This window comes from Saccopteryx bilineata, chromosome 10 (genome assembly GCF_036850765.1).
Source record: "Saccopteryx bilineata isolate mSacBil1 chromosome 10, mSacBil1_pri_phased_curated, whole genome shotgun sequence".
Lineage (NCBI taxonomy): Eukaryota > Metazoa > Chordata > Mammalia > Chiroptera > Emballonuridae > Saccopteryx > Saccopteryx bilineata.
Window position 1 is genome coordinate 9,783,780 of NC_089499.1, and position 19,244 is coordinate 9,803,023.

General features: G+C 48.1%; 1 protein-coding gene across 3 annotated transcripts in view; it reads left to right on the top strand.

Moving 5' to 3' along the window:
* The window catches only part of ZDHHC3 (zinc finger DHHC-type palmitoyltransferase 3), a 53,556-nt gene that overhangs the window by 2,132 nt on the left and 32,180 nt on the right, over positions 1–19,244 (top strand). For all 3 annotated transcript variants that reach the window (XM_066245364.1, XM_066245361.1, XM_066245363.1), the window contains exon 2: positions 15,439–15,768. In XM_066245364.1, the coding sequence (XP_066101461.1) occupies positions 15,463–15,768 (306 nt within the window). In that variant the 5' untranslated portion in view covers positions 15,439–15,462. The remainder of the gene's footprint in view (positions 1–15,438; positions 15,769–19,244) is intronic.

A 19,244-nucleotide genomic window follows, 5' to 3' on the forward strand; every position in this document is an offset into this window, starting at 1 on the left:
AGCTGACTAAAGGTTCCTCGATGGAGAAGGGTTGGCAGTATTTGCTAAATAATACGAATGATGTCTGACACGTTAGGCTAGGTAGGTGTGAGGGGTGGAAACGGCAGAAGGGTCATTTTAAATTCTCTACTAAAACAACGACACCTTCACTGATCATTCTACTTCAATGCAGTCAGGACATCTGTTGCGATAATGCATTAGACATTTTTAAAATCTGTCAATTCATAGTTCTTTTTTTGGTTTACTGAAGGAATTTAAAGAATGTGTTAGCCAGAAAATCAAGAAGCTGGCTCCCCTACTTGTACACCTAACCGCCCCTAGTGCAGTCTCCCTCCGGGCCCTGTTTCATTCCCCAGAGTAGTCGGTGAGGGAGGCCTGGGTTTGTCATGGAATTGGCAACCGCACTATAAGCTATAGTCAGTTTTCATTCCAAAAGCAAGGAGTCTGTTCAAACATAAACGTCTAGTCCTTGAATCATACTTTTAGAGGAAAGTACAACGTGGTGTTCATGGGGAATTCCTATGTCTAACTCTTTTAGATAAGGGAAAGGTTACATACAAGCTGAGTAGAGCTTAACTCAAAAGGAGCTGAGGAGGGCCCTCCACAGCAGAGAGAGAGGGCCATTGGCTCTGGTACAGAAGTTTGAGATAGGTGTGGAGATGCAGATTCCAACCTGTGCCTTACACCCGGAATAGACACCTAGCGGCTCTTCAAACAAGCAGGAAGTGTGTGTTTGCTTGGCCAGGAGTCCCGTGTTCTCGTGGGTCGGAAGAGATAAATTGAAAATATATGCCTATCTGGAGGGAGTTTAGGATTTATTATAGCTGGAGAGCCCAGGCACTTGAACTAGTGCATGAACAAGACAATCACGGGCTCAATTGCGGCTTGTAATTAGACAAGAGGCCACCCTATAATAAGGTGCTAATTGTGCAGGCCTGGCATCGAGAGCAAGCGGTAAAGGGCTGCTGCTAGACGCTAGCAGGCCGCAGGGACCTTCAAGAGATGGAGTGAGTCTGTCCCTCCCACTCTCGGGTCAGGAAAGCAGGAAAAGCCAGAGACAGAGGGGCTTCAGTGCAGTGCTGAGTCCGTGGTGCTGAAGTTACAGAGCGCTCTGAAAAGCCCAGCAGAGGAATGAACATTTCATTCCCAGTATAAGAGGTAGCCAAATTTTAGATCTTTTTCCTTTGCATTGTCTTTTTATTTATTGACTTTAGCAAGAGAGAGAGAGACAGATAGACAGACAAACAGGAACATCAATCTGTTCCTGTGTGTGCCCTGACCTTGGATCGAACCTGCAGCCTCTGTGCTTCCGGATGATGCTCTAACCAACTGAACCATCCGGCCACGGCTTCCTTTGCATTTTCATGATCAGCCTAGCGCCCCAGAAAAGCTAAAGCGAGCTACTGTTTTCTATATAGATCTGTTTCCTTTAAACACTTTACATTTGTCCTGCCTGTACCTTGTCTTTAAAGAATATTCAGTATAGGCCTGACCTGTGGTGGCACAGTGGATATAGTGTCGACCTGGAACACTGAGGTCACCAGTTCGAAACCCTGGTCTTGCCTGGTCAAGGCACATGTGGGAGTTGATGCTTTTTGCTCCTCTCCCCTTTCTCTCTCTCTCAAATGAATAAATAAAAATCTATAAAAAAGGAAGAATATTCAGTATAAATAACCTGACCTAGTCTAGCCAGCAGGTCTGTGTTTTGCTGTTCTAGGAATGATAACTTATGATTACAATGATAGAAAAATTGATAGACATACATACATGGGTAAAGCGTACTCTTGTTTAGCGGAAGGGTCTTCTTCACAAGTGTGTTTCATTTTGCCAGGGTGCTTCCTGTATCTTTCATTAGGGCATGTGTGAGAAGAGGGGGCCACTCACGTATCCTGAGTAGCAAATCTGGGAATATTTAAACACATACACACACCCTGATAGCCACAGAAAGTAACACACTCTGAAGTAGAAATAGGGGAGTGATGTGTGGATACTTCTTCTTTGGAAGCAGATTTCCATAGACAAATGGCCAGATTGTCCCAGTTCTGAAGGCGCTGTGAACTGTGAAGGTGAGAAGGCGACGTTTGCATGCCCCACCTAACAGGCCTTCATTCAGGAAGTGCCAGGGAAACTCCCTTCTTTCCATAGCCGCCTCCAGACTGTAACCTTCCTGGTACGTGGAGACCTGACCATTGAACCCTAGACTTTTCTCCGTGCCTAAGACATGAATATATCCTCTGCAGGGTCAGTGGGGTTGGAATAGCTTTGGGTGGGATCCTATTTTTCACCTTAGGAACACGGGCCTAATGGGGCAAGTACAGTCCCATTGCGATGTTTTAACTTTGTTATATGCAGGGTGTGCATTTCTAAGCCAGGGAATAGTAGCAGGGAACCTAGAAAAGCAGGTTGGTTGGGAGGATAAGGATCTGTTGTGGAAGGAGGTAGGCATCTATTCCAGTGGTCTGGACTTTGTCAGTAACTTGCTTTGTGACCTGGAGCAAATCAGTTAACCTCTCTAAGCCTCATTTTACCCTAAAATGTATATCTTCCCAGGTAGTAAAACTTAGATCCTGGATAGACAAATATTTAAGCCCTGAAAAATGGTTGTGTTTCAGTTTGGATTTAAGGCTTCTCTCTTTTACCACTTTATAATATGTAATGTATCTTGATAGTGCTTTTTCCGCTCTGAAAAGAATAAATGAGTGAACAAAAGGAATGGCATATTTGATTAAAAAAACTGAACACATTCAGAAAAATTGCTAACACTTATTGGTGGGCTTCTTTTTGAATATTAACGAAGAGTGGGGAAAAGAACTTAAGGGATTTTTTTTTTTTCCCCTGAAGCTGGAAACGGGGAGAGACAGTCAGACAGACTCCCGCATGCGCCCTACCGGGATCCACCCGGCACACCCACCAGGGGGCTATGCTCTGTCCACCAGGGGGCTATGCTCTACCCCTCCGGGGCATCGCTCTGTTGCGACCAGAGCCACTCCAGCGCCTGGGGCAGAGGCCAAGGAGCCATCCCCAGCGCCCGGGCCATCTTTGCTCCAATGGAGCCTCGGCTGCGGGAGGGGAAGATAGACACAGAGAGGAAGGAGGGGGGGAGGGGTGGAGAAGCAGATAGGCGCTTCTCCTGTGTGCCCTGGCCGGGAATCGAACCCGGGACTTATGCTCACCAGGCCAACGCTCTACCATTGAGCCAACCGGCCAGGGCCAAGGGATGCTTTTCACAAAAATATAAAAATCCAAGAAATTAACAAAGGAAATGTGGAATTTGTTCCAGAGAACAGGGGAATCAGAACCTCAGCCCTGAAGAAGGGAATTGAGCGGTCAGCTCAGTCTTGCCTCCTATTTTATAGGTGAGGCGCTGAGGCCCAGAGAGCGGAGCTGTCTTGCTCGAAATCATGAGGTTAATGACCAGCAGGACCTGGAGGGGAATTTTGGTCTCTTGACTCCCCACTGGTTTTATTTTGTTTGGCTCTAGCCTCCCACATGTCTTCAGAGCCCGCTGACAGGCCTCATGAGCACACTAAGCCTTGTGTCCCTGGCTCCTCCGGAGGCTCTGCGCTTGCAACCTTCAGTGCCGGGGGTAGTGGGATCAGCAGGGACCAGGAAGTGAACTGGCTCAACCCCTACCCCCTTTTTTCCAGTTTTACTAGGAAATAATTGACATACGTCACTGTACAAGTGTAAGGTGTACAGCATGAGAGTTTGATTTACATATATTGTGCAATGATTACCACAATAGGTTCAGCTAACATCCATCTCCTCATATACATATAATATCAAGAAAAAAGGTGAAAAGTTTTTTCCTTGTGAGAAGGACACACAGTTTACTCTCAATATATGTAGCTAACAATAAGTCTGATCTCTTTTTCTATGCATTTGGGCTTGTTTTTTTAAGATGCCACATAAAAGTGAGATTATATATGATTTATCTTTCTCTGACATATTTCATTTAGCATAATGCCTTCAAGTTCCATTCATGTTTCCTTTTTTTTTTAAGATTTTATTTATTGATTTTACAAAGAGAAGAGGTGGGGGGGCAATGAGAAGTATCACTCGTAGTTGCTTCATTTGGTTCTCCATTGGTTGCTTGCCATACGTGCCTTGACCAGGCAAGCTCAGGGTTTCGAACTAACGACCTCAGCATTCCGTGTGGACGCCTTATCCACTGCACTACCACAGGTCAGGCATATTGTTTCAAATAGTAAGATTTCCTCACTTTTTATGGCTGAATGACATTGCAGTGTGTGTGTGTGTGTGTGTGTGTGACCACTTCTTGATCCATTCATCCAGCCATAGACAGGTTGTTTCATGTCTTGGCTATTATAAATAATGCTGCTATGAACATGGGGCTGCAGCTGTCTATTCAAGTTAGTGTTTTCACTTCCTTTGGCTATCTACACCCAGAAGTGGTGTTGCTGGATCATATGGTAGTTCTATTTTTAACTCTTTGAGGATCTTCCATACAGTTTTCCATAGTGGCTGCACCAATTGACAGTCCCACCAGCAGTGTACGAGGGTTCTCTTTTCTCTGTATCAACACCAACATTTGTTCATCTCTTTGATGATGGCCATTCTTTTTTATTTTATTTTTTAAGTGAGAGGAGGGGAGACAGACAAAACTCCCACGTGCACCCTGGCCAGGATCCACCTGGCAACTCCTGTCTAGGGCCAATGCTTGATTCAACCAAGCTGTCCTCAGTGCCCAGGGCAGACACTTGAACCAGTTGAGCCACTGGCTGCGAGAAGGGATGAGCAAGAGAGGAGAGGGAGGGGAAGGGAAGCAGATGGTCACTTCTTCTGTGTGCCCTGACCTGGGATCGAACCCAGGATGTCCGCACGCTGAGCTGACACTGTCCACTGAGCCAGCTGGCCAGGGTCGATGATGGCCATTCTAAGTGGCGTGAAGTGATATCTCATTGTGGCTTTAATTTGCATTTCTCTTAGGACTAGTCAAGTTGAGCATCGTTCTCAGTGCCTCTTGGCCTTTCATATATCTTCCTTGGATAAATATCAAAGTCGTTTGGCCATTTTTAATTGGTTGTTTTTTTGTTATTGAGTTGTATGAGTTTTTTGAGTTCTTCATATATTTTGGATTTTAATCCTTTATCACATATGGTTTACAAATATTTTTCCCATTTCTTCAGTTGCCTTTTCTCTCTCTCTCTTTTTTTTTTTTTACAGGGACAGAGAGAGAGTCAGAGAGAGGGATAGACAGGGACAGACAGACAAGAATGGAGAGAGATGAGAAGCATCAATCATCAGTTTTTTGTTGCAACACTTTAGTTGTTCATTGATTGCTTTCCATATGTGCCTTGACCGTAGGTCTTCAGCAGACCAAGTAACCCCTTGCTCAAGCCAGTGACCTTGGGTCCAAGCTGGTAAGCTTTTTGCTCAAGCCAGATGAGCCCGCGCTTAAGCTGGCGACCTCGGGGTCTCGAACCTGGGTCCTCTGCATCCCAGTCTGATGCTCTATCCACTGTGCCACCACCTGGTCAGGCACCTTTTCTCTTTCTTGATGGTTTCTTTTACTGTGCAGAATCTTTTTAGTTTGATGTAATCTTATTATTTTTTATTTTGTTTCTTGTGATTTAGGTATTACATCCAAAAAAATCATTGTTAAGGTGCATGTCCCAGAACTTTATTTCTGTGTTTTCTTCTAGGAGCTTTATGGTTTGAGGTCTTCCATATGTCTTTAATCCAGTTTGAGTTAATTTTTGTGAGTGGTGTAAGGTATGGGTTAAGTTTCATTCTTTTATATGTGACTATCCAATTGTCCTAGCACCATTTATTGAAAAGAGTCTTTTTTCCATTGACTATTCTTGGCTCCCTTGTCAAATATATATTAGTTAACCAAATATGCTTGGGTTTATTTCTGAGCTTTTGATTCTGTTCCATGGATCTATTTGTCTGTTTTTATGCCAGTACCATACTATTTTGATAGCTATAGCTTTATAGTATAGCTTGAAATCAGGAAATGTGATGACTCCTACTTTGTTTTTCTTTCTCAGGATTTGTCTATCCGGGGTCTTTTGTGGGTTCATATAAATTTTAGGACTGTGTTTCCTACTTGTGTAAAAAATGCTATTGAAATCTTCATAGAGATTGCATTGAGTCTATCAAAGGGTTTTGATAGTATTGACTTTTTAACAATATTAAGTCTTCCAACCCATGAATGTGGGATACCTCTTCATTTATTTGTATCCTTAATTTCTTTCATCAATATCTTGTAGTTTTCAGAGTAGAGATCTTTCACCTCTTTAAACTTATTTCTAAGTATTTTATTGTTTTTGATGCTATTATAAATGGGATCAATTTTTTTCATTTATTTTTCAGAAAATTTATTACTGTATAAAAACACTACTGGTTTTTATGTGTTTACTTTGTATCCTGCAACTTTACTGATTTCGTTGATTAGATCTAACAGTTTTCTGGTTGAGTCTCTAGTATTTTCTATGTATAAAATCATGTCATCTGTGAAGAAACAGTTTTACTTCTTCCTTTCTAGTTCTGCTACCTTTTTTTTCTTTCCTTACTGGATTGCTTTAGCTGGAAGTTTTAGTACTGTGTTGAATAGGAGTAGTGAGAGTGGGCACCCTTGTCTTGTTCCTGACCTTGGAGGAAAATCTTTCAGCATTTTGCCACTGAGTATGAAGTTAGCTGTGGGCTTGTAATATATGATTTTTATTATGTGGAGATATGTTCCTTCTCTGCCTAATTTGTTAAGATTTTTTTTTTTATCACAAATGGATGTTGAATTTTGTCAAGTACTTTTTCTGTATCTAATGAGATGCTATATGATTCTTTTCTTTATTCTGTTGATATATCATATTGATTGATTTGTGTATGTTGAACCATCCCTTGAATCTCAGGGATAAATCCCACTTGGTCATGGTGTATGACGCATTTAATATGTTGCTGAATTCAGTTTGCTAGTATTTACAGAAAATTTGGATCTATGTTGTTCATAGTAGCCTCTTATGAGCCTGTTATTCATTGTAATATCCCCTTTTTCATTTATAATTTTGTTCTGGGTCCCTTCTCTTTTTTTCTTGATAGTCTAAGGGTTTGCAGTTTTGTTAATCTTTTCTTTTTTCTTAAGTTTTATTTATTAACTTGAGAGAGAGAGAGGGAGGGAGAGAGAAAAACACTGATCTGTTGTTCCACTCATCTACACATTCACTGGTTAACTTTTGCATGTGCTCTGACTGGGGGTCAAACCCACAACCTTGGCATATTGGGAGGAAGCTCTACCAACTGAGCTTCCCGGCTGGGGCAAATTTTGTTTCTTTTTTATTTCTTTTGTTCTCTATTTTATTTACATATTTCTTCCCAAATCTTTATTACTTCCTTTCTTCTCCTAACTTTGGGCTCAGTTTGTTCTTCTTCAAGTTCCTTAGGTTATTTGGAATCTTTCTTCCTAGTTTAGGAGTTTATTGCTATGAATGTCTCTTAGAGAATGAACCATTCATAGAGAATGTCTCTTAGAGAATGCCTCTCTTAGCTGTTTTTGCTGCATGCATCCCACATTTCTGGTGTATTGTGTTTCCATTTAGTTTGTTTCAAGAAACTTTTTGATTTCCTCTTTAATTTCTTCTTTGATCCATTGGTTGTTTGAGTAGCATCCCTTCTTGAAACCTGGTACAGTTACAATAACTGGTTTTCTCATTCTCTTCTCTAGCTCTTCTTTCTGATCCTTCCAAGCACTTTTGCTTTTAATCCCTAAAAAAAATAATAAATTACACACAAGCTTTTGCCTGGGTGATGTCACAGTGGCTGCATGTCTGCACGTGGCACAATGTGGGGCTGGGTGCCACTTTTAACACCCGAAGGTGGGAACCTTTGCTGGCTGGTCTCTGCCTAGCATGGGTGGGCTTTTTCTTGGAAAAAGCAATGTTCTCCAGCGGAAGAAGATTTTAGAGACTGTCTTAGGGTGACCCCTGGCTAAAGCACAGCCCTCCTGCTTCCTGGGTTACATCAGGATCAGTCTCCTAAATGCTGGCGGGTGTTCAGCCAGGGCCCCACCTTAGAGCACAAAATGTGTAAGTTCAGGCCCAGGGCCTGTGAGTGCCGCTGCGTGTGGCCCACCCGATAGTGCCATCTCTGCAGCCATGCGCAGATGAGAGAGCCGAACTGGAAGTATCCCAAGGTCACTGGTGGACACATCAGCACTCCTTCCTCTTCTGTTTCTAATTATTGGGCAAATTAACAGGTATAGTGAGTAAGTTAAAAGCAAGCTCTGAAACAAGAGCGAGCTTGGGAGTGTATCCCGTTGCACGGTTTCCTAGAAGTATGAACTCGGGCAGACCTTTCCATGCCTCAATTCCCTCTTCTCTAAAGGGGGTGGGAAGCTCGGGGTTTATACCTGTAAGACAGTAGACATGAGGACCAGACAGGATGAGGTGTGTCTAGCAGGCAGCCCCGTGGCTGGCAGGTGGTAACGTTCAGGACGTCGGGGCTCCACCCTTGCATTCAGCATGCCCCGCACTGTGGCAGCAGCCAAGCAAAATGCCCATCTTGGAACCGACCCTGACAGAGGCCAGAAGACAGTTCAGTGTCACAGGGGATCATGCGCCTGAATACTAATTGGGTAACTAGATCAGGAGTATATCATTGCCTTGACAAGACTTTCCCCGCTGGTGTGCAGACGGCCTGGAAGGGTGAGCGAGCGCCGGGGATGGCAGCAGAAGCAGCTAGTAGAGACCAGCCGTTAGACCTAGCGAGGAAGTGGGTGGCCTCGCTCTGCATTTTATGGAAGATCAGTTGACTCCTCGAGCTTTATGTTTTACCCGTCTGTAGAACAGACTGGACCTGTGTTTGGAAGGGGGGAGCTAGCCTAACGGAAATATGGTGCATTAAAGAGACAATGGACGGAAGTAAAATGACACATGGAAGGAAAATGCCCTTTATATTTTTATTTTTCAAGAATGGGCATTATAGCCTGACCAGGCGGTGGCGCAGTGGATAGAGCGTCGGACTGAGATGCAGAGGACCCAGGTTCGAGACCCCGAGGTCACCAGCTTGAGCTCGGGCTCATCTGGTTTGAGCAAGGCTCACCAGCTTGGACCCAAGGTCGCTGGCTTGAGCAAGGGGTCATTCAGTCTGCTGTAGCCCCCCAGTCAAGGCATCAAGGCACATATGAGAAAGCAATCAATGAACAACTAAGGAGCCGCAACGAAGAATTGATGCTTCTCATCTCACTCCCTTCCTGTCTGTCTGTCCCTCTCTCTGACTCTCTGTTTCTGTCACACACACACACAAAAAAAGAAAAAATAAAAAAATAAAAAAATAAAAAGAATGGACATTATAGACACTCCCAGTAGCGAGTGGAAAGAAAGTCTGCTTAGTCCACTGCTTGGGTTTTTGGAAAAGAGTCACAGCTTAGAGATCTAGTCCTTCCTGCTCACATTAGAGATGAAGACAGCTAAACTGAGGTGACTTCTCAGGTGCGAGGGAGTGGGAAACAACTCGTGTTTCCTGTTCCGTCATCCCTCCCCTCCCTCTAGCGAAGGAAAGCTGCAGCAGCGGCAGCCGCGCTCAGATGTGGTCCCTGGTGACCGGCAGAGCTGGTCTGAACCCCCTCCGCTCCCTCACTGTATGCCTTTCAGCATCGTGACTGAAACCTCTGCACCCCACTCCTTCTCCCTGTGCAGTGAGGGACCGGAGCTTCGGTGCTGGGCTGTAAGAATGAAAATAGCTGCTTGGTGGGAGTCCGCAGTGGAGTGTCCGTACATGTCGGGGTCCATCTCCATTCCCGCAGACAGCACTGCATGTTTGTCTAGACCAAATCTCTAATGGACTTGGATTTTCTCTTCTGTGAAACAAGAGTTTGACTACAATCCACTAGATGGTCTTCAAGGTTCCCTCCCACTCTAAAATTCTGACTCAGCTAGGGATATTTTTTACCAGTTAACCTTATGCGGGGGCTTGTTTTAAAGTTGTCTTATTAATTTTTCTTATTGTTGCAACGTATGACAAAACACATTCATAAAAAGGGAAAGTAGAATGTGTTGCCCAAACGGATGGTAATTTCTACTGGTCCCTAAGTTTGTGTCACATATTGTGTCATATGTGGGTATGTATTTTTTTAATACTTCTAGAAAGCTGGGAGGTGGTCAGCTAGCCCGTCGTAGTAAATGTAGGAGCTCATAACCCGCCCATAGCCCAGCCTCTTCTCTGAGAGGAAGGCCCCGTGTTAGGAGCCTGGGTGTGTGCACGAGTGAGATTTACAGGACGGTGGCAGTTGTAAGGCAAGCAGGCAGGTTTAACTTCCCATTTCCTGGTTCCTTCAACGAACTTGAATGTGTATCAGTTCAGTTCCAAGGTGCAACATTTTAAAGTGTTTTGTTGGAGGTTGAGTCTGACACACAGGAGGCAAGAGGGAGAGAGAATGCTAATTTGGTAGAGCTCTTGTAGAAGAGGCCGTGGAGCTGTGCCTGTCTCGGCACCCTGGTTGCTGGCACAGTGTGACGCAGAAGATAAGGCACCTTTCCTTTGGACCACACCTTTGGGAAAAAGTTTAGTGACTCGTTCTGTTTTTTTGTATGAAACATTTCAAACATGGTGATTCGTGGTTCATTCAGCAAAAATGGGTGTAAAGATTAAAGTCCTTTTGGAACTAGTCTGTGTACAGATGTTTCACACGGGCCTGCACAGCCAGCGCCTGCCCCCAGCACCTCCACCTCCCTGCCAGTTCGCTCACTGTCCTGCCTCTGTCTCAGCAGGCCGCTGCGCCTGGCTCCGGGCCCTGCCGAGATCCTGCCCCTTCAGAAGGCCTGGCCCCCCAACAAGTCTGTTTATCTCACCTCTGGGTTTTGTGGGTAGGGGCTTGTTTATTTTGGGGCTACTGTTTGCCTCTCTGTTGTGCTGTCATTAGAAATCTGTGTACTAGCAGTATTGTGGGGTGTGTCTGTCTGAGTTACATATCCACTCACTCAAGAAGTACTGACTTGAGCACACTCATGCCAGGTAGCAGGCCACAAATCTAAACAGATGGGACTTGCAGTTTAGTGCAGGGAAAGAGCAGCAAGACTGGTCTTACCGGACTGGGAGCCAGGAGAGGAGAGGCGGCCAGAGCAGGACAGCACACACATTGCTGTCCCTGATCCCTGGTGTGAGCCCTCTACACAATTCCTTGCCTTGGGTGGTTGCTTCATGAATGTCTTCTTGAGTCAGATTGAACGGAAGTAAGACACGTTAGAGAGCAAACAGGGCAAGGGGCAGGGAGGGGGGCCTGGAGGAGGCTGCCCCTCTGAGGGTCTGTGAGTGGCTGGCAGGAGTGGTCCTGAGGGGTCTCGGACACACCAGCTCCTCGTGTGGCTGCCCAGAGGCCTGGGCAACCATTTCTGAGCGAGGACTCGTGGGAAGCAGGTCACTGGCAAAGAGCCACTCCTCAGCCCAAGGATTGCAGCTTCCTAATTCAAAACAGGAGAGGAAAAGAGGCGACTGTTTGCCTTTTCTGTTGTTGTTAGGCGCAGAGTGAAGGGAATGTATGCAGTCTGTTTCAAGGTGGGCTTCCCCCCACAGTTCTCAGATTTTGGGCTGGCCAGCTTAAACAAATCCTTGTTAGACAGCTACTCTGTTGCCTTTAGGAGCCTGAGGGTTAAGTACACTTTTTGAAAGCAGTGTGCCTTGATTGGTTTTGATTGGGGTATTTTGAAATTCTAGGGTGTGGGTGGAATGTGTGTCTCAGTGTAGCGTCCGGCTCTGCCAGGTGTGCCCGTGGCTGGGTGCTGTCCCTGACCACGGGTTCTCACTCACCAGTGACAGGTATTGGGAAAACAGAACTCTGCTGTACGTGCTTTGGTCCCACATTGTTCAAGGTGGAACATTTTGGTTACCTGAGTAAGAGTCACAGGTCTGCCCACTTCTTGGCCCTACCTGGTGCACGTCTACCATCCGGAATATGGCCACAGCCCCGGAAGTAAACAGAAAAGCCTTCACGAGATGGGCCTGGAATCACAGAGCTCCTGCATTGTATTCACGCATTTGTATAACGAACACACATAGTAAGTGGCGACTATGTGCCAGGCTGGGCTAACAAAAGGCAGGGCGTCCAGCCCACAGCGGCTGAATGGTGGGAGGATGTAGCGGCTGTTCCCTAAAGGCCTGCTGCCTAAAACAAGTCCCCTTCTTTTACAAACAAGCCTAACAAGATTTTGGTTTATTTGTTTTTCCAGCCCACAGCCAATTAGCAACAGTAACTAAATAGAGGGTATGTTGGGAGGATTGGTAACTGTCGACCCAGAAAGGAGGGCATCCAGGAATGGAGGAGGAAGCTGCAATTATAATAGTCTGAACAGGCCAGCTGGTGTGAGGTGGCAGCCCAGTGAATCCGGAACCCCCTGAGGGCATAGTTACCAATACACTCCAGTAATTGATGTTCCTGATAATGACTCTAAATACTTCCAAAGAATTGGATGGGGATTTTAAGACGGGAAGTAGCCAGTTACCTGGGAGATTTACTCATGTGGAGGGCCTGTTACTTAGTAAAACCACACGTATGAAATATGACTGGTTAGGTCAAGCCATCGCCATGTCTGCAATCCAGAATGAATAACTGTCAGGATAGGATGCAGCCATCCGCTTCTGAATACATAGAATAATTTAATCACTGGAAGTATCTAAACGAGCATTGCTCTGACTTTTGTTTTCAGTGATCCTCCATTTCTGAAAATCACACTGTGATCATTGAAGACCAGTTTGATGGGGCACACAGGTTATGATGAGACGCCCCTCAGGCTGCAGGTGACAGGAGATTTTGCTGCTACTGGGGTGGGTGGGGAGGGTGATGTGAGCTGGTCACCAGCTGGTCATCTTCCCTGAGCTGGTTGGCAGGAAGGCAGGACTTGGGATGGATCTCATTTAAAGGGTGGGATAGAAGTATGTTTACAGTCGTGAGTACCTGAAACACAGACTTTATTCTTGTATTATTATTTATTAATGATTGTGTTATTTTCCATACAAACCACTGTAAACCTACTTGTTACCCCACCTTGTATTTGGTGGTTAACAACTACCTCAACCAGGGCTCAGCAGACTTCTGTGCCAGAGAGTAAAACTGGAGCCTGGCTGGTCATTCAGCTCCGTCAGAATACTGAGCTCTTCTGTTACAATGCAGCGGCGGACACAGACAGTATGTAATCCAGTGGTATAGCTGTGGTCTAGTAACACGGTATTGGTCTAGAGCTTAAATAGCGCTTGTGAGAACATGGGTGACATACACACAAATCTGTATGGCAGCAGGAAAAACCAAGAGAATGGTTGCATCTGGAGGTTGTGGAAATGTTGAGCTTTGGTCAGCTTTTGAATCATTGGGGAACTTTGTGGACTTCACCTTTTGTTTGTATGGTTTGGGTTGCACAGAGTTTAGAATTTGCGGGGCACAGGTCAAGGTCTGTGATCTCCTGCTGTCCTGTTTGGTGCTTCAGAAGGCATCCCTGCACCTTTTAAAGCCTCTGGGTTGCCACTGGCAACACTAATTGCCACTGTGTTCTGGAGAGCACAGGTTGCTCTGTTAGAATATTCTGTTCAGTGAACATTGGGAACCACCGCTTTTCCTCTGCTTGGGATGGTGATTCTATCTGTGTGTGACTTCTCGTTCCCTGGCCCCCAACACAGTGTACCCAGCATGTGATGGTCACTGTGTATTTGTTGAGTCAATGTTTCTTTGGACAGTTAGTTACACAGGACACATTCAGCTGCCTTTGAACCGTTCATTCTCTGCCACCCTGGGAAAGAGGCCTGCCCTATTCCTACATTGTCAGTATGTGCGACTTTTGACTCTAGAATGTCATTTTGAGTAGCAGTAGCTGCGCTGTCCTCTCGGCTCTCTGGACACACCTTCCTTGTCGGGACTGTGCTGTCCTCAGTCCACATGCGCTTTCTCTCTGTTGAGGGCAGTGGAGGGAGAAGGAAAAGTGGGTGGAAGGGTAAAGGTGTCCTTCACACCCTTGAACGCTTGCCCTGGAAACACCCGTAGCCAGCACTGTGCGTGAGTGACTGTGAGGCGACCTGAGTTTTCAGTAGACCAGGATGTCTCTTCCTGTGCTGTAGACTGTGCTACGGTGGCCTTTCTGTGGCACCTACATCTGGAGGTGAGCTGGAATCTTCCCAGTTTCTAACTGAAACCGGGTTAGGGATACAACGGGCCACAGACTTTAAGATAAAGAAATGGCAGGGGGGGCACTCCGTACTGCTGTGCCTCGCAGAGTATGCTGCGGACAGACAGACAGACAGACAGACCGTAGTGACTGATCCCAGTCATCTCAGCTCTGCTTCCAGAGACCCTTGGCCGTCAGGGAGGAAGCGCGTGCGGCTCGGCGCTTGTTTCTGCAGGAAGGGACGTCTTCCCTAGAGCGAGCATGTGCACGCAGGCTGTGCCCTGCACGGGGTGTCCGGGTCCACAGTGTCCATCACGAGTAGTGCCAACTCCCCCGACGCTCACGGCACCCTGTGAGGAGGTGGCCGGGGCGGGAATGTGTTGTCTTCACAGGCGAGGAGGCAAAAGCCAGGTGGTGGAGAGCATCCTTGGACTCACTGCTCAGCATTCCCACACGTTGCCCCATCACCCACAAGTAGAACAGACCCCCAATCTCTCGTCCCTGGAGGAGGAACCAGTTTGTCCATAGGGCTGAAAAGCCTGGCTCATTTCAGAAGGTCCCCGTTCTAGTGACTGGCCATTATCACCGGCTAACAAAGTATAGTAAGTAAGTTAGTGTCTTAAAATGGTCACAGCTTAACGCTAACCATGGGTGACACTACTTACTTCCCTCTACTCACCCTGTTAACCCCGGGCGGCCGCAACATTGGGCTCTGGGCTTGTCCCTGGTGTAGAGGCAGTGGTGTTCCTGCCGCAGACAGTTTCCCAGGGCCCGGTGCTCCCCCATCCTTTGTCTTTTAGGTCCCCATCTGAACACACGTCCTGAGACCCTCACTGCCTCCCAGCAGATCCCGAGCGGACGAGGAGACCCGGCTCTGGTCTGCCTCCGAGCTGCCGCAGCTCTGGCGGACCTTGGACGAGGAGACCCGGCTCTGGTCTGCCTCCGAGCTGCCGCAGCTCTGGCGGACCTTGGACGAGGAGACCCGGCTCTGGTCTGCCTCCGAGCTGCCGCAGCTCTGGCGGACCTTGGACGAGGAGACCCGGCTCTGGTCTGCCTCCGAGCTGCCGCAGCTCTGGTGGACCTTGGACGAGGCCTTTGCCCTTTGAAGGCTCCCTTCTGTTATCTGTCCCGTGAACACTTTGGCAAGGTGGCCCCGATTCACAAAGGCTAAGTTAGTGCTCAGGAGTAAGGGAGAGACCTTACATTTTAAATGAACAGAAGGTTTACGCAGCTTTTCTGCAGGCGGTTCACGCATAGATACTCCTGCTCATGTTGAAAAGGCCATTTTTTTAAATGTTTGGTGACAAGACTGTCTGGGTCTTCTCTCTTCCAGATGCCAGTATGGACAGAATAGCTTATGATGCTCATCCCCACCCACCACTTCCGAGACATTGAGCGGAAGCCAGAATACCTGCAGCCAGAGAAGTGCGTCCCGCCTCCCTACCCTGGTCCTGGGGGAACCATGTGGTTTATCCGCGACGGTTGTGGCATCGCCTGTGCTATTGTCACCTGGTTTCTGGTCCTCTACGCGGAGTTTGTGGTCCTTTTTGTCATGCTGATTCCATCCCGAGACTACGTGTACAGCGTCATCAATGGAGTTCTCTTCAACCTGCTGGCCTTCTTGGCCCTGGCCTCCCACTGCCGGGCCATGCTGACGGACCCCGTGAGTATGTCTGGGCTTGTTTTGACCGCCCACTCTCCTCCTCTGGCCCTGCCATGGCCACAGCCTGCATGTTCCCTCTGACCTCGGGAATGTGGAGACGAGGGGGCCGGGGCCGGGGCCGGGCAGGAAACACCGTCTGTGCCGCAGCCTGCCTGTCGGGTGGATGAGACCACCTGCACGTTGGCGTGTGCACTGATGGAACCTGTGGGGTGTCCAGGGGAAGGCTGGCCTCTAGTTAGGAAGGGGCAGTCAGATAACAGTAAAGCTGGGGCCGGGTAAGGGGCACAAAGCATGCTGGGGGTGGGTCAGGACAGGGCTTTGCAGCAGAGACAGGACGGGAGCTTGGTGGGTTTGAAATGAAAGCCATATTCGATTCCAGGAACCTGCACAGAAATGGCCTTCACTCTGGGCAAAGCTCATCTTTCCCTGAAAAGCTGGACAAGCCTGTTTCAGGCCGCAGCAAGTGCCTCCTGGTGAATATCAGTGGGCCAAGCGGTGGTGTTCTACCCAGTGACTTAGCTACGTATACTGAGCTGTGCACTGGCTGTTGGATATCAAGTACCCTGGGTTTTTTTGTTTGTTTGTTTGTTTTGTATTTTTCTGAAGCTGGAAATGGGGAGAGACAGTCAGACAGACTCCCGCATGTGCCCAACCGGGATCCACCCGGCATGCCCACCAGGGGGCGATGCTCTGCCCCTGCGGGGCGTCGCTCTGCTGCGACCAGAGCCACTCTAGCGCCTGGGGCAGAGGCCAAGGAGCCATCCCCAGCGCCCGGGCCATCTTTGCTCCAATGGAGCCTTGGCTGCGGGAGAGGAAGAGAGAGACAGAGAGGAAGGAGGGGGTGGGGGTGGAGAAGCAAATGGGCGCTTCTCCTATGTGCCCTGGCCGGGAATCAAATCCGGGTCCCCCGCACGCCAGGCCGACGCTCTACCCCTGAGCCAACCGGCCAGGGCCTCAAGTTTCTGTTCATCATGTATGGAAAAGCAAGAGACTGTGTTATTTGATAAAGACCTCCTATGTCTTAAGTGTTCCAGTACTTGGGACGAGTGTGTTTAAATGAAGGGGAAAGTACTCCTAATGACAGTGGCAGTGGTCACACAGATTTCCATTCTGTGAGCCTCAGGGAAGGCTTAGTCAGGACACCAGGTCCTGAGCTAGTTCCCTTAAGGGGCTGCATTTCTTGCTGGTTCAGGTGGTGGATTGTTAACTGTCCCAAGGGAACGCGGCTTTCCCAGCTCAATTACATGTCAGCAGCCGGCCCAGACAGCGCCTCCTCTCGTGCACGTGCCTGGGGAGATGGCACACCGGCAGGCTGGGGCCACTTATGGGGTCACTGAGCAGCCATCACCTGAAAGAAATGAACTACGTGGTTAGAATCGGAAGTGTCCCAAAGCACAAGGGTATGAAGGAGTTTTCCCAGCAGCCTCAGCTTGTCATATTGGCACAAGTGAAGGGTTTGTTCAGAAGTGTTTATGATGCCCTTGCTATTGGGGATACAGGACTAAAAGGTATTATTTTGCTCACCTTATAATTTAGTTTCTGTTAGGTCCCAGGCACTGTTGCTGCCTTCAGGATCCCCTCTGTCTAGAGAAGCTAACCTGTGTGATCAAGGCTGGGCAAAAGGAAGCACAGGTTGCTGCGCAAGAACAAGAGAGGGGACATTAACCAGTCTAGGCAGGGGTGGCTGCTTGATGGAGGTGATGCCCACGCCAGTTCTCATCAGAGCAGTGTGTATGAGCTGGGGCGGGGAAACATGGACAACACCCCAGCCAGAGCGGGCAGCCTGCACAGAGACCCAGGGGTGCAGGAGTGTGGCTCCTCTAGGCGACCATATGTGGTTGGAAGGCTGGGGACTTGGGAGGCGTGTGGGTCTGGTCAGCAGTGTGGGCGCAGTGCCCAAGAAGTAGGGCAGGTGTTGGAGCCCCTGAGGATGTTAGACGAAGGAGTGAGAGATTAGATTGTCAGTTCACTAGGATCACTCTGGGGACAGGAGGAGGAACGCGGGGGCACTGAGGAGGGAATACAGTGAGTGGCGTGTTTACTGAGTGAGAGATTTCCATGGAGAGGTTCCATTCTGAGCAGTGGGTATAGCCGTGAGCCAGACAGACCCAAACTCCTGCCCTCCTGAGCCTCACGTCCTCACGTCGGGGTCAGGCAGCAGCAATGTGGTTGAAGGAGGTGATTTCAGAGTGATGAGTGCTGTAAAGACAATGAGACAGTGTAATGGGGGTGACGTGGTGGGCTTACGGGGTAAAGGGCTTTAGATCAAGGTAGTCATGAATGTCTCTCCAAAGTGGTACCATTTGAGCTGAGACTTGAGTGACATGAAGTTGCAAGTCGGGCAAATGAAGATCTAAGGGCAGAGCTTTGCAGGAAGAGGAGAGGAGGTACAAAGGCCCAGAAGTAGGCACATGTTTAAGAAATGGGACTATCCCTGGCCGGATAGCTCAGTTGGTTTGGGCATTGTCCCAAAGCACAGAGTTCATCCCCGATCAGGGCACATGCAGGACCAAATTAATGTTCCTGTCTCTCTCTCCCTTTCTCTGTCTAAAATCAATAAAAAAAAATTTTTTTTAATTTTTTAAAGTGAAATGGTTGACTGCCAGTCAGGGCACACAGGAGAAGCAACCATCTGGGCCCTCCCCCTTCTTTCTCTCTCTCTCTCTCTCTCTCTCTCTCTCTCTCTCTCTCATTCTCTCCCCTTTCCCTCCTCCCGCAGCCATGGCTCATTTAAGCAAGTTGGCCCAGCCTGGTGCCATGGGCTGGCGTCAGGGGTTAAAATAGCTTGGTTGCCGAGCAACAGAACAACAGCCCCAGATGGGCAGAGCATCACCCCATAGGGGAGCTTGCTGGATGGATCCCGGTCAGGGTGCATGTAGGGAGTCTGTCTTTCTGCCTCCCCACCTCTCACTTAATTAAAAAAAAAAGAAAGTGAAATAGGACTAAGAACAGGGTGACAGGAGCATGGAGTAGGAGCAGGAGGGCCAGACAAGGTGGAGAGGGCTGCAGAAGCCCAATCTTGCAGGCCTGTGGGCTTCCCGAGAACGCTGGTCTGTATTCTGAATGCAGTGCGAAGACATCTGCATTAAGAAATGGGACTATCCCTGTGATGGAGGAGGTGATGCCCACGCCAACACCTGAGTGAGAGCCACGGTGGCCCCCTGCCACTGTGAGAGCCGTGAGTGGCAGCACCCTGCAGCCCCTGCTCCTCCCACAAAGGGCGATGGGTTAGGGCTGGAGTCTGTGTTTAGAAAGCCGCCTCTGCAGGATTGAGTTCCCTAGCAGGATCCTAATGTTTTATGTCTCCAGGCGGGATGTGACAGATTCTGTGCTTGGGATAGGGGTCTGGGTGGGGACAAGTGAAAGGAAGATGGGAGGGGAGGTATTGCAGTGTCTGTGCAGGACATGTGGCTCAAACCAGGGTGGGGGAGCAGAGGAACAGGAGAGAAGCTGCTGGGTTTGGAGGAGACTTTAAG